The sequence below is a fragment of the Cornus florida genome, unplaced genomic scaffold (genome assembly GCF_030987335.1).
Source record: "Cornus florida cultivar Cherokee Brave unplaced genomic scaffold, ASM3098733v1 CherokeeBrave_3.0.0_Hap2_Chr01, whole genome shotgun sequence".
Taxonomy (NCBI): Eukaryota; Viridiplantae; Streptophyta; class Magnoliopsida; order Cornales; family Cornaceae; genus Cornus; species Cornus florida.
Window position 1 is genome coordinate 113,172,960 of NW_026775571.1, and position 13,766 is coordinate 113,186,725.

Here is a 13,766-nt window from a genome sequence, read left to right on the forward strand (position 1 = left end):
GGATTGCTCTAAAACTTAATTTCAGCCATCAATACAACTAATTTCACCCTATCGTGGATGAGAATAAATTTTACATTATGCCCGTGAAACCAGAGTAATGTCAACTAATGCAAGCTCACAGAAACCTGCTGCCTCAATCACATTCCATTGTGAAGTCACCATGTTTTCAGCTTTGCTCAAAACATGAGGAAACTTTTTACACTAGAATCTGCATAGTAATTATGGAGTATATGTATAAAACAAACAAATGAAAGCAATGGAATATCTGGATGGGAGAAACCAAGCTCTAGTATAGGTAAAAGGACAGAGTACTAAGTCTTTTGCAAGAGTAACAATATTGCTTTGCATTTTGAAGTCAGCAACAACAAACACTAAGTTATAGACATGTAAAAGAAAGATTGACAATCAACGACTACCTCACCCAGCTCAAGCCCTCCATCCTGGTTGCTATTTTTGGGGCCTTCCTTCTTCGAGATGTTCTCTGATTTACTTACGTTCAACATATGTATGATGCAAAGATAAAGCATCATGCAAGGAGGTGCAGCCATCCGGCTGCCTGAATCTGTACTCATGCTTGTAGATCAAGAAATGCTTCTGGTCAGGCAGGTTGAATGCAAGGTGATAACGGTTGTCTTCATATCTCACTCGTCATTTAGCATTCCATGTCATTAGTCCATGTTTATGTGACTGATGGATGCATGAAATTTAGACCATTTGCCGCCTCACGTGCTCTGGTATCAACTTCTTAGCAAGCTCTGGAGAAGCTCCAGACAACTGTAACCAGAACAATGAAATTGCTTACATATTAGAACAGTCTCAATCAGCATGCAACAGTAATCACATACAATATAAATCAATGGTTGATCTCAGAATGATTTTTAGCTTCACTCAACTCAACATATCCTCACTCGTATTGTGCTTATTAATTGCAAAGCTTACAAATATGTGCCTGCTGTTTGATAGAGAAAAACATGTGCCATTTCAGCAATGCATGCTGTTTGATAATAGAAACGATAATTATATCTCCTTTTTAATTCTTAATCACTACCAAAAGAAAAAAAGATGAATGTGACAATGCATTAAGTTCATATAAATCAGTAACTCTTCAACTAAAGATATGATAAATAAATTAAAAGACTGTGCCTGATATTAAGGATATCATTAAGGTTGTCAAGATTAAAGACCTCTCATGTACAATAATTTTTCAATAATCAATTTCTTTTATAGTAATATTTAATATTATTATTAACATTCACCAAGTAATAATACAATTCGCATGTTTATATTTTAGACTAAATATAAAGATCTGAGCTTTACGGAGTAATATTAATGATTGTCTTATTATATGCTTGTTTAATATTGTTAATCTATAGGTTATGTTTCAATCTTTAGTAGTCACAGCCTAATCACTAGGCCACGCTACAGTCCCTCCTGTGATCCTAGGGGTTCCATGAATTGATGGATGAAACGAAGCACTTGCCAAGATGTAATTCTAAAAGCAGGATGCCTAGTGGTAGATTTTAGAGAGAGCAAGATCGTATGTCCTTCGAGACACCGACTGTCTGCCAAACATCTACCCTAACACATTCTCCACCTCACTTATGTCTGCTCTCTTTTACTGAACTGGAATTTACTAGGTTATTCACTAGCAACGAGTTTCCAACAGGCTACTGCTCCTTCACTTGGCTAATTTGCTCCAGCATGTGCCACTGGATGCCTCTGCATAAGAATGACTCTTTCGCCATTGAAGTTCTCTCTGATATCTTTCAACACCCATTGCTCTCTCTCTCTCTCTCTCACACACACACACACACACACACCTCTTTCTAAAAATACATATAAGATCCTATGCTTTAACATATTCTATTTTATCTTGAGCAATCTTTTGCTTTATCTTTTAAAATATTTTTTCAACAAAGTTCTTCATTCAGGTGCATCCTTTAAAGGGATTTAAGTCTACAAAAATAAAAATAAAAAAAAAAGGCAAAATTTCAGTTCAGGAAATACAAGATATACCTCCTGCTTAAAGTTGAAAAGGGGAGGTAATGGACGACCATCAGGTAAGCGGGCATTGGGTTCTCGAAGCTCATCAAAGAAAGGATGTGCACATGCTTCTAGCTGCAATGTAAAGAATAAGATGTAGTCAAGCACGAAAACAATGGATGTGTATATATACACCTAAGGGGAAAAAAAGCACGGCAGTTAAACAAACTTTGTTCCAATTAAAGGGAAAGAGTGACAGAACAAGACGACGGAGTACAAAATTACCTAAACATTCATTTGCAGGTAAATATTAAACCACGTTGACTCCTCATGGTTATAACCTTTTAGATAACTAGATATCAATGAAACATCTACAAAACGAAAGCAGAATCAAACTCACTGCGGTGCAACGGAGACTAGGGGAGTATTGCAATAGACGTGAAGCAAGATCAATTGCTTCAGGAGGCATCCATTTGTGGAAAACCTGAAACCAAGAACATAAAAGGTAAATGCACATATAGTTCTTAGCATGTAGAGGAAAAACAATATTACTTCATCAATTTTTAAATATTTGCGCCATTTAAAGACTGCCGTGTCAAATGGTGGTTCAGGGTTAGAAACTAAAATAGAAAAGTCATTTGAACGGTGGTATATTTACATCTGTAATGGTGAATGTAGATAGAGAGAAATAGAAAAATTCAAAAGATCAATAGTACAAAAGTTAGGATGTCTCTAATACAACACTATAATTTTTCATTTGAATGTACTGGTCCTGAGAGTCAACTTATATTGAAGTTGTTAGATGGTTGTCGGTTGTCTTCAACTTGTTTTAGCTTTGTTAACCATGCATTACTGTGCCTTGCCCTTTATGTTTCTCAATTTATTTACTCATCAAGAAAAATTTGTAATATTTGCTCCATTAGAGATTTGACAAATAATCTCAATACAAACATTATAAATTCAAACTCGGAGAGAGTAAATTTATTTCTTTTTAGAGGTTAGAATGAAACTCAAAGAGTTGGAATAAAGGCTTGTTAATTAAGTTTAATGAAACATATTTTTAGCTAAAAGTATAGTAGAAATGTAAACGTCATTGCTTGAACTATACTAGTCACATCAGATTGTTTGCAAGAAAACAAACTGATCCAAATTTTTGGGTTAACCTACAACGCCAATATTGGGTTTGTATGAGCGTGCAGACAATGTGCCACTGCAAAAGCTTTACAGATTCTATGTAGTTCTAATAAACTTTCAATGAGGGATGCAAGTAATTGTGGATTGCTTTAAGCTTAACGATGTGCGATAAAATATGTACGTGTGTATGTATCCATACATCGAATATGCCAAATCTCCGAACAGGACACATGGATATCACTAAAAATTAATATAATTTTATAAAATAATTTTAGTTTCTAAAGTAAAACAATGTCATTATGTAACACAGTGCCTAATATAATCATTTCATTTATTTTGAAGCAATAATATGATAGCAATGAATTATTGCGTCTGTTTTTTAGGCGCATGTCCAACCAAAGCTTTCGGATACACATACCCATGTCTGAGTGTTGTGTGTCCGACATGAGTACTTCACCTACTTTTGAAGAATTCAGGTAACATAGGTGAAAACCATACTACATGATATTGGGGTTGAGATGTCATAAATTCGAATGAACTTTTTTTTTTTTTTTTTTTTTTTTTTCCTGGGTGAATTTGACTCAATAAATCCCCTAGTTTTCAACCTTTGATACATACAGCTCAACTATGAAGTCCGCCATGCATAAGCATGCTGCAAAAGGCACAGTGTTCCATGTGGCAAACTATTTTCATCAATTAAAAAAAACAGGAAAGACGAAAATACCCTTGAAAAAATCAAAAAATTCCAAAAATTGGAAAATGGCAACAATTGAAAACATCACAGTTATATGATATGTGTTTGAATCCCCATCCAACCATCTTAATGCAACTGGAAGCATAATTATGGAATCTCTTTATTGCTGTGCCCCATGATCACTAGAACAGAGTTAGTTGCTAACTGATAAGATGATTAATTAGAAGACGAGGCAGTGATTAATGATTTTGGGGATGACCAATCAAGCACGAAATTTTTTATTGATTTTCCAAACGTACTATTGTGTGGAATCTTGACTTGGAGACATTCATTATACAGAAATTAAAAGGTGGGTCTGCAAATTGAAAGAGAAAGGGATAGAAGTGAGCAAATCTTCTTGTCCAAAAGCGAAGACTGAATTTTTTTGATTGATTTTCCAAACGTACTATTGTGTGGAATCTTGACTTGGCGACATTCATTATACATAAATTAAAAGGCGAGTCCGTAAATTGAAAGAGAAAGGGATAGAAGTGAACAAATCTTCTTATCCAAAAGCGAAGACGGAATTTAAGGCATAAAACAAAATGCATGAATGGTCACTATGGAGTCCTTTTCTAGAGGAAGCCTCCATGTTTGAAGACTTTGACATGATCAAGGTCTGCGTTTCCGTGAACCAAAAGGCACAGTGATAGCTTTCGATTTTGGAAGTATGCAAAGACTTAAAAGACTCGAGGCAAGACCACATATATCTCATCCGAATTGCTAATTAAAGCGAAAGAGACAACTATACTAAATTCATCATATTAATACCACACTTGCCTTCCTCTTCTGATTCACCTCGACCAGCTGTGTCTCCTTTTCATGATGGAGAAAACTAGCTCCCTTATTTCTGTTACATTTCTATTTTTGGTGCACTACTACTACTACTCTCTCATGGCTTGCTTGGCTGTGACGGTGAGTACTAGTAGGACTGTAACCAATGTCACCACTGATCAATCGGCTCTTCTTGCCCTGAAATCCCACATCACTAGCGACCCTCAAAACATTTTGGCCAACAATTGGACCACCTCAACCTCCCATTGCAACTGGATTGGTGTCCATTGCAGCACTCGCCACCACAGAGTTGCTGTCTTGAACCTTTCTTACATGGGCTTAAGAGGCACCATCCCTCCACACATTGGAAACCTCTCCTTTCTAGCCTTACTAGACATCAGAAACAACAGTTTCTATGGTAATATCCCTAAAGAGATTGGTCATTTGCGTAGACTAGAATCCATTAATTTCTTTTCCAATGACTTTACAGGAAACCTTCTTAAAGAAATCGGCAAGCTTGCTAGTCTAGAGTTTCTTGACGTGAGGTGGAACCAACTTTCGGGCTCCATACCAAGAGAAATTGGGAACTTGACTTTCCTCAAAGAGTTATATCTTGGTGCAAACAATTTAAAAGGTCCAATAAATTGTACTTTTGTTCTCCTTAATTACTATACCCATATAAGCTTACATATATGGGCAAGGACTTTATCGATCTTATACAGTGACAAATTTTGCATACCAGGATGGTTTGGGAATTTGTGCTCTATTAATTATTAATTACTAGGATGAATATTAAATACATAACCTCCCCATCCTGCTATCCCTCAACATTAAAAAGTTAGAAACAATAATTTCTGTTATGATATCCCTAAGGAGATAGGTAATTGTGTTGACTAGAAATATATCGATCATGATTTTCACTCTCAATGACTTTACAGGAAACATTCCTACAGAAATTAGCAAGCTTACTAATCTGAAGGTTTTGAGAATGGGGTGGAACCAGCTTTCGGGATCCATACCAGCCTCCATCTTCAACATCTCCTCACTGGAAAGAATTGGTTTGGACAATAATAGCCTGTCGGGTAATCTTCCAATGGATATGTGTTACAGTCTTCCAAAACTCTACTGGCTTGGTTTGTCCTCTAACCAGTTTGATGGCCAAATTCCTTCATGTGAATGCTCGGAACTTCAAACCTTGTGGTTGTCAAATAACAAATTCAATGGAGAAATACCAAGAGAGATTGGGAACTTAACCTTCCTGAAAGAGTTATATCTTGGCACAAACATCTTGAAAGGTAAGATAAATTCTGTTTTTGTTCTCCCTTGCTATGCCCATGCTTGCTTACATATGGACAAAGACTTTATCTTATAAAATGATTCTGAACAAAGTTTTGCATACCAGTAAAGTTTGGAAATTTGTGCTATATTAATGTTGTATATTATTTACTTAGAGGAATAAATGTATGGAATATACATTCAAATATATAAATAAATAATTTGCCAGCAATTTTTTTTCTTTATACTAAAAATTTATTTTGTCCCAGAAATATATTTTAATAAATTATTTGCAACCTAGTTATAGAACTAGATAGATTAATTTAAAACTTATGTGGACTCACTCTCCCAAAGGGCATTCTGATTGAGTTTTGGTTTAGAGTATAAAAGCAACGATAACATGACATGACATGATTCAACTAAAAAAAAAAAACATTACATGACATGATGTAGTTAGATTAATAAAATGGACATCTATGACCAAAATATTAAAGATTAATTAATCTTATGGCTTCCAGAAAAGGTGAACAATAAGCGACAGAAAGTTGTTTTTTTAAAACTTTGATCGAAAGGCCTATCTCACATTAAAATGATTCTATACATATAGAGACCATGATTTACTTACCAAAAAAAAAAAAACACAAGGTAGGATTTGCGAAGAGATTAGTTGTGTTTCGTTGCAATCTTTTAGTTTTAAATAAAATGTACAAATTAGCTGTGTTTAAGTTTCACATGCTTGGTTGTAGACATTTGAATTAAATCACAACCTTAAGTTGCTCAATAAAGGATGATAATGGTTCTTCGCTTTAATATGTGCAACTGTACCAGCGTGGTGTGGCCTCAAGTTACATGCTATGTTGGAAATCAGCTTTGTCTAAATAGAAAGCCTATAATATACTTGAAAAAGAGGTTAATTAGTTGGTAATTTTGTAATACCCGTGTAGGTAAAATTCCACAAGAGCTGGGAAATCTTCATAATTTGGAGATGCTAGGAATTGACAAAGCTGGCCTCACTGGTACCATACCATCTTTTGTCTTTAACATTTCTTCTTTGAAAGGGATTTATCTCAATAGCAATCACTTTACTGGTAGTCTCCCACATGGTATGAGCCGGCATCTTCCTATGCTCCAGATACTTAATCTTTACAGAAATGAACTGTATGGAAGCATTCCAAGAGAAATTGGAAACTCTACTTCATTGATTCAATTAAATCTGGGGGAGAACAATTTCACAGGTACCCTCTTAATTATCAAGCATATCCAACTTTCTTAATTTAAAATAACTTATTCCTTCTCTTTTTTTCCTTTTTTCTTTTTTCTCAATGGATAGGAGCTTATTAGAACATCTTCACATAAACTTTACTATGTGAGATCGCCAACACAAAGAAAGACGTAGTACTTGCTAAAATGTACATAAGAGAACTGGTAATCATTGCATTCTGCATGTGCCAACAATTTACTTGCTTTTTATATTCTAATACATACATAAAAATTTGCAGGTGCAATACCAAAAGAGATTGGAAACCTTCATAATCTGGAATTTTTAAGTTTATCATTGAATAGGTTAAAAGGTCCGATTCCGGAAACAATTTTTAATATGTCGAAACTACGATCCATTTCATTGGTTGAAAATTATCATCTTTCAGGCAAACTTCCATCAAGTATTAGGTTACCCAATCTTGAAGGATTATACCTTGCTGGAAATAGCCTCAACGGAATTATCCCTCACTCTATCTCAAATCTTTCCAAAGTCACTATTTTAAGCCTTTCCAGCAACAATTTCAGTCATTCAATTCCCAACTCACTTGGTAATTTGAGACAACTCGAATTTCTAGACCTAGCATGGAACAATTTCAACAGCGAATCTCCAAACCAAGAATTAAGCTTGATCACTACCTTGACAAATTGCAAACACTTGAGAAATTTGTGGATACATAACAATCCTTTGAATGGCATCCTTCCAGTTTCCATTGGGAATTTTTCAACTTCGCTCCAAGATATCCAGGCAAGTTATTGTGAAATTAAGGGCAACATTCCCAACCATATTGGTAACTTGACCAATTTAGCTTTCTTAAGGCTAAGTGGCAATGGCTTCATTGGATCTATTCCAACGACAATGAAAGAGTTGCAAAAGCTTCAAATTTTAAATCTTGGAATTAACAAGATACAAGGCCCCATTCCAAATAATCTTTGCCACCTACACAACTTGGGTTTATTAGCTCTGAATGAAAATGAACTTTTTGGTCCAATTCCAACTTGCTTAGGGAATATTACATCTCTAAGAGAACTCTTTCTGGGTTCTAACAAATTAACCTCCACAGTGCCTATAAATTTGTTCAGCCTGAAAGATATTTTGTATTTGGACTTGTCCTCAAATTCTTTAAGTGGCTATCTTCCTTCAGAGATTGGAACTTTAAAGGTCGCAATACATATAGATCTGTCACTGAATAGATTCTCTGGTGATATCCCTAGCGCCATTGGAGATCTGCAAAGCTTAATCAATCTTTCTTTGGCACACAATGAACTACAAGGACCTATTCCTCAATCATTTGCCAACTTGATAAGCCTGCAATTCTTGGATCTATCTTACAACAATCTCTCAGGTATAATTCCAAAGTCAATGGAATCACTGCTGCTTCTTCAGTATTTCAATGCATCCTTCAATAGGCTAAGAGGAGAAATTCCCAACGGAGGACCATTTGTAAACTTCATAAATCAATCCTTCAAGTCAAATGAAGCACTCTGTGGTGCCCCACAGTTCCAAGTCCCACCATGTCACTCAAGCTCTCTTCACGGATCAAGAACAAAAAAAGTTGTTCTAGTTGTTTACATTTTGTTGACAATTGCTTTAATTGCCTTGATCTTCACATTTGTCTCAATAAAATGTCGAAAGAGAAACAGAATTCCAATTGAAACAGATTTGTTACCCACGTTACCACAAGGAAGAATTTCACACCAAGAACTTCTATGTGCTACTGATGGTTTTAGCGATAAAAACTTACTTGGAATGGGAAGTTATGGTTCTGTTTACAGAGGGAGATTTATAAATGGAACCATTTTTGCCATCAAGGTATTCAATGAGCAACTAGAAAGTGCTTACAAGAGTTTTGATACAGAATGTGAAATGTTGCGCAACATTCGTCACAGAAATCTCACCAAAGTTATCAGCAGTTGCTCCAATCTAGATTTCAGAGCTTTGGTGCTCCAATACATGCCTAATGGGAGTCTTGAAGAGTGGTTGTATTCTTCTAACCATTTCTTAGATATCTTACAAAGATTAGATATAATGATAGATTTGGCATGTACGCTCAATTATCTCCACCATGGTTATTTAATACCGTTGGCTCATTGTGATCTAAAGCCCAACAATGTTCTGTTAGAAGAAGATATGGTTGCACATCTCAGTGATTTTGGCATTTCAAAGTTCCTGGGTGAGGGTGAGAGTATTGCACACACCAAGACTCTTGCTACATTAGGATATATTGCACCAGGTGAAGCTTTTAACTTATGTTTTCATTCAAATTTGTACTTTAATGTTTCTTTTTATAGTAAAAAAAATTTTAATTGGAGTTCTAATTTCCATGTACATGTTAATTCTAATGTTGGATGTAGAGTACGGATCGGAAGGATTAGTATCCACAAGATGCGATGTTTACAGTTACGGTATTATGTTAATGGAAATATTTACAAGAACTAAGCCCACTGATGATATGTTTGTTGGAGATTTGAGCTTGAAGGTATGGGTAAGTGAGTCACTACCTAATGCAATAATTAAGGTTACAGATGCCAGGTTGCTCAGTCAAGAAGACGGACAACTTGGTGCAAAGGTACAGTGTGTATCATCCATCTTGCAATTAGCTCTGAAATGTTGTGCAGAGTCACCCCAGGAGAGGATAAACATGAAAGAAGTCCTGGAAACACTAAAGAAGATCAAACATATGTTTCTTGCAAGCCGTGAAGGCAATAAACACGAAGGTATTTGTGTTTTATGTTACATTTAGTTGTAAATATCAAATTTATTATGGCCATATTTAGAAGTTCACCTCATTTTAAGAGGGTATTTCTTCAAAGTAATCTGTTAATCAAATAATTTATACAATTAACTTCCAAACCATAGGAAAGCATTGTGATTTTACCTTGGTATGTGCCACTAGAACTAAGTTTTTAATTTTTCTGCAAATAATATCTGTATCAAGGATAATTACTTAAATAAAGAAATTCAGATGTTTTGTTCTGATAGCAAGATTCTATGGCAACAGATTGCATTGCTTTGAGAGGTGGAAGCGATGGTGGCTCCTCTGCTCCATGATATCAGAACTATGTTTGAAAGGGAGTTTGCTCTGTAAAATAGGTAGATGACATTGGTGGAAGCACATATATGTTGTTCCGTTTTTATTAAAAAAAATTGGATATATATGGTGTGTTATGTCACAGTTCATATAATTGATTGTCTTTTGGATCTAGTGGTCATGTACTGCTTCGCTGTTTTTATTGTGTGTATTCTAGCTGTATGCTGCGTGTATGTTTTTATGGTATCTATACATAATGTTTTTTTATTTATTATGGCGTAGCCTTGATGTGTTTAGTACATTTCTGATGGGAGCTATCCAAAGTGATTTCATTCTAACATTGCTTATGTTGCATTTGCTTTACAAAATCTTAATCATAGTGATTTGAATTAGCCAAGTAAAATTTAACCTATATGATGACATGGTTACCCATGTAGGTGACTGGCATGACAAAGTTTTAAACTGAAACTGAGTCTATGATACAAACCCAAAACCTATTTATGATTCTGGCTTTATGACACCAGGTTATTTCACACTATAATATTTGTTAAACCCCAGTGTGCATTTTCAACTACTCATCAAAGTTATCAGCAGTTCTTCCAACCTAGATTTCAGAGCCTTGGTACCCCAATATATGCCTAATGGGAGTCTCGAAAAATGGTTGTATTCTCCTAACTATTTCTTAGATATCTTCCAGAGATTAAACATAATGATGGATGTGGCAAGTGCGCTGGACTATCTCTACCATGGTTATTCAATACCATTGGTTCACTGTGATTTGAAGCCTAATAATGTCTTGCTAGAAGAAGATATGGTCACACATGTTAGTGATTTTGAAATTTCAAAGTTCGAGGATAAGGGGGAAAGTTTTGCGCACACCAAGATTCTTGCAACTTTGGGATATATAGCACCAGGTGAAGTTTTAACTTTTGTATTTATTCAAATCTTACTTTAGTTATTTATTTATTATTTTTTTTCATGCAAGTACTTTAGGTTTCCATTTTAGCCTAATTTTTTTTTTTTTTTAATTGGAGTTTTACTTTCCTTCCGCATGTTAATTCTTTTGATTAAATCTGATGTTGGAAATAGAGTATGGATCGGAAGAACTAGTATCGACAAAGGTCCGGTGTTTACAGTCACTGTATTATGTTAATGGAGATGTTTACAAGGACTAAGCCGACTGATGAGATGTTTGCTGGAGATTTAAGCTTAAAGCTATGAGTAAGTGAGTCACTACCTAATGTAATAATTCAGGTTATAGATGCCAACTTGCTCAAGCAAGAGGAAGGACAAATAAGTGCAAAGGTGCAAGGTGTATCATCCATCATGCAATTGGCTCTGAATTGCTGTGCAGAATCACCACAGGAGGGGATCACCATGAAAGAAGCGCTAACAACACTAAAGAAGATTAGATATAAGTTTCTTGCAAGTTAGGAAATGCAAGAATCACGAAGGTATCTATTTTATGTTACTTCTAGTTGTGTATATCAAATTTTGACAATTATGTGCTACTAGTACTAATTTTCTATATTTCCAAGAATGCCTATGCCCAGGTCCTCATGAATCAAGGATAATAAGGGAAAAAAAAAAAATTATATGTTTTATGCTGATAGCATGATTTTATTGCAACAGGTTGCACTGCATTGAAAGGTGGAACTAATTGTAGCTCCTATGCTCCATGATACTGAAACGTCTCAAATGAAGTTTGCTGTGTCACATATTTGTTGGTTCATTTTGATAGGAAAAAAAATATGGATATATATGGTGTTGTCTGTAACCCTGACAGTCTATTGGCTTGATTTTCTTTAAGATCTAGTGGACTTGTATTACTTCGGTTCTGTATACTCTGTGTTTTCTAGCTAGTTGTGTGCGGTATGTATGTTTTCATTATATCTGTGTATAATGTTTTTTGGTTAATGAATTTCTTTTCTTCTACAACAACTACATCAGAAAAATGTGAAAACTGATTAAATTAAGAAGATTACATGTGTTGTTGCCTTGTTGGATCACATGCCATGTTGCATTTGCTTGACAAAATTTTGATCATAGTCACTTAACAGTAAATTTGAATTACTCAACTAAAATTTAACTGGATGATGACATAGTTACCTATGTTGGTGAGTGGAATTACAAAGTTTTAAAATTGAAAGTAAGTCTATGGCACAAACCCAAAACCAATCCCTGATTTGGCTTGATGGCACCAGGTTATTTCATTACAATGTTTATTAAATTCATTGTTTGCATTTTGCACTAATTATTGATTAAATGTTTGTCAGAAAGATGAACTTGATATTGTGCTTGTTACGATGTAAATAGGATTGGTAATCATTGCAATATGTAGGATGCTAACAGTTTACTTGTTTGTGTGTGTTACAATATATTTTTGCAGATGCAATATTACAAGAGATTGAAAACTTTTTCGATCCGGAGTTTTTAGATTCACATTTGAATAGGAAAAGGTCCCATTTCAGAAACAATTTTTAACATGTCAAAATCACAAAAAATCATATTTCAGGCAAATGGAAGTAGTTTTAAATTGCAAAGAAAAATCATTTCAAAAGAGTCGTATGCTAATTGGGAATACAATATATGTTAACGTTCACAAGTGCATTATCAAAAGGCTAGGATAGAGGATTTACTAGATACTAATTATTTTATGTCCTTTTTAAAAATCTGTATCTTTCTCTATTTTGTGCCAATTAAATTTGGGGGTGAGGATTAAAGATTTTGAAGCATTCAACCTCCTCATTATCATTATTATTATTATTAGTATTATTATTAAAGATTTTGAAGCATTCAACCTCCTCATTATCATTATTATTATTATTAGTATTATTATTATGCTATGTTGACAAATAAAACACACACATTCAAGAGAATCAAGGGTCCCAGAGGTATAGTAGTGTTGACAGGGATTTGGGGTAAGTTCTTGAGGTGTCACTTTTCAACCACACTCCTTACTTGAATGATCCGTTTTAGAGCCGATACACGTGTTCTAATTTGGGGGGGGGGGGGGGATTAATAAAATAAAATAAAATTCAAGGATTCTCACTTGTCCTGTCTTTATGAGAACCCTTGAAATATCAAGTGAGAAAGTAATTTGTACAAATATTTTACATGGAGTAGCCCAGAGGCTTACAAGGCGTGTGGCTCAAAACAAAGAGACCAACATTCAAGAGGCCCAAAACAATGAACCGAACGAGACCTAGGCCCAAAATAGTTGAAATCCGAAAATAGCCGTTGGTAACGGATCGAGGATGAGCCCGTTAACAATGGAGATTCGATCAAGAGGTCTGGGTGGAGGACGATGACCAGAAGGCGAAGCCCAATCATAGTAAGGATGAGAGATCACAATAGTGAGACTTTCTTAAAGCTAGGGTTTCTGAACAGAGGAGATGATTAATAAATAAATTAGAACTTCCATGTAAAGATAATGGCTCAAGAAAAAAGAAAATTTCATAAAAATTATTCAAGATACAACACTATTTTTTTAGAGTTTAAAACTCTTGTCATTCATTTAAGAAAATAATAATAGAGATATTATTAGACACAAGATCTGTAACTAGTAAGAATCATAC

The 13,766-nt window shown here is 34.9% G+C and overlaps 2 protein-coding genes across 2 annotated transcripts; one reads left to right on the plus strand and one right to left on the minus strand.

Moving 5' to 3' along the window:
- Positions 1 to 705: 705 nt before the first annotated feature.
- Positions 706 to 3,758, minus strand: LOC132281028 (shaggy-related protein kinase zeta-like). The gene is made up of 4 exons (XM_059782770.1): positions 3,723 to 3,758; positions 2,384 to 2,467; positions 2,017 to 2,118; positions 706 to 774 (listed from the first exon to the last, which is right to left on the minus strand). Exons 1-4 carry the CDS (start codon positions 3,756 to 3,758, stop codon positions 706 to 708), a joined length of 291 nt encoding a protein of 96 aa, XP_059638753.1.
- Positions 3,759 to 4,629: 871 nt separating this feature from the next.
- On the plus strand, positions 4,630 to 12,017 carry LOC132314860 (probable LRR receptor-like serine/threonine-protein kinase At3g47570). The gene is made up of 8 exons (XM_059813654.1): positions 4,630 to 5,042; positions 5,115 to 5,258; positions 5,563 to 5,919; positions 6,844 to 7,134; positions 7,399 to 9,390; positions 9,512 to 9,874; positions 10,159 to 11,642; positions 11,821 to 12,017. The coding sequence occupies exons 1-7, from the start codon at positions 4,673 to 4,675 to the stop codon at positions 10,206 to 10,208; spliced, it is 3,567 nt and encodes a 1,188-aa protein (XP_059669637.1). The 5' UTR covers positions 4,630 to 4,672; the 3' UTR covers positions 10,209 to 11,642; positions 11,821 to 12,017.
- Positions 12,018 to 13,766: the final 1,749 nt, after the last annotated feature.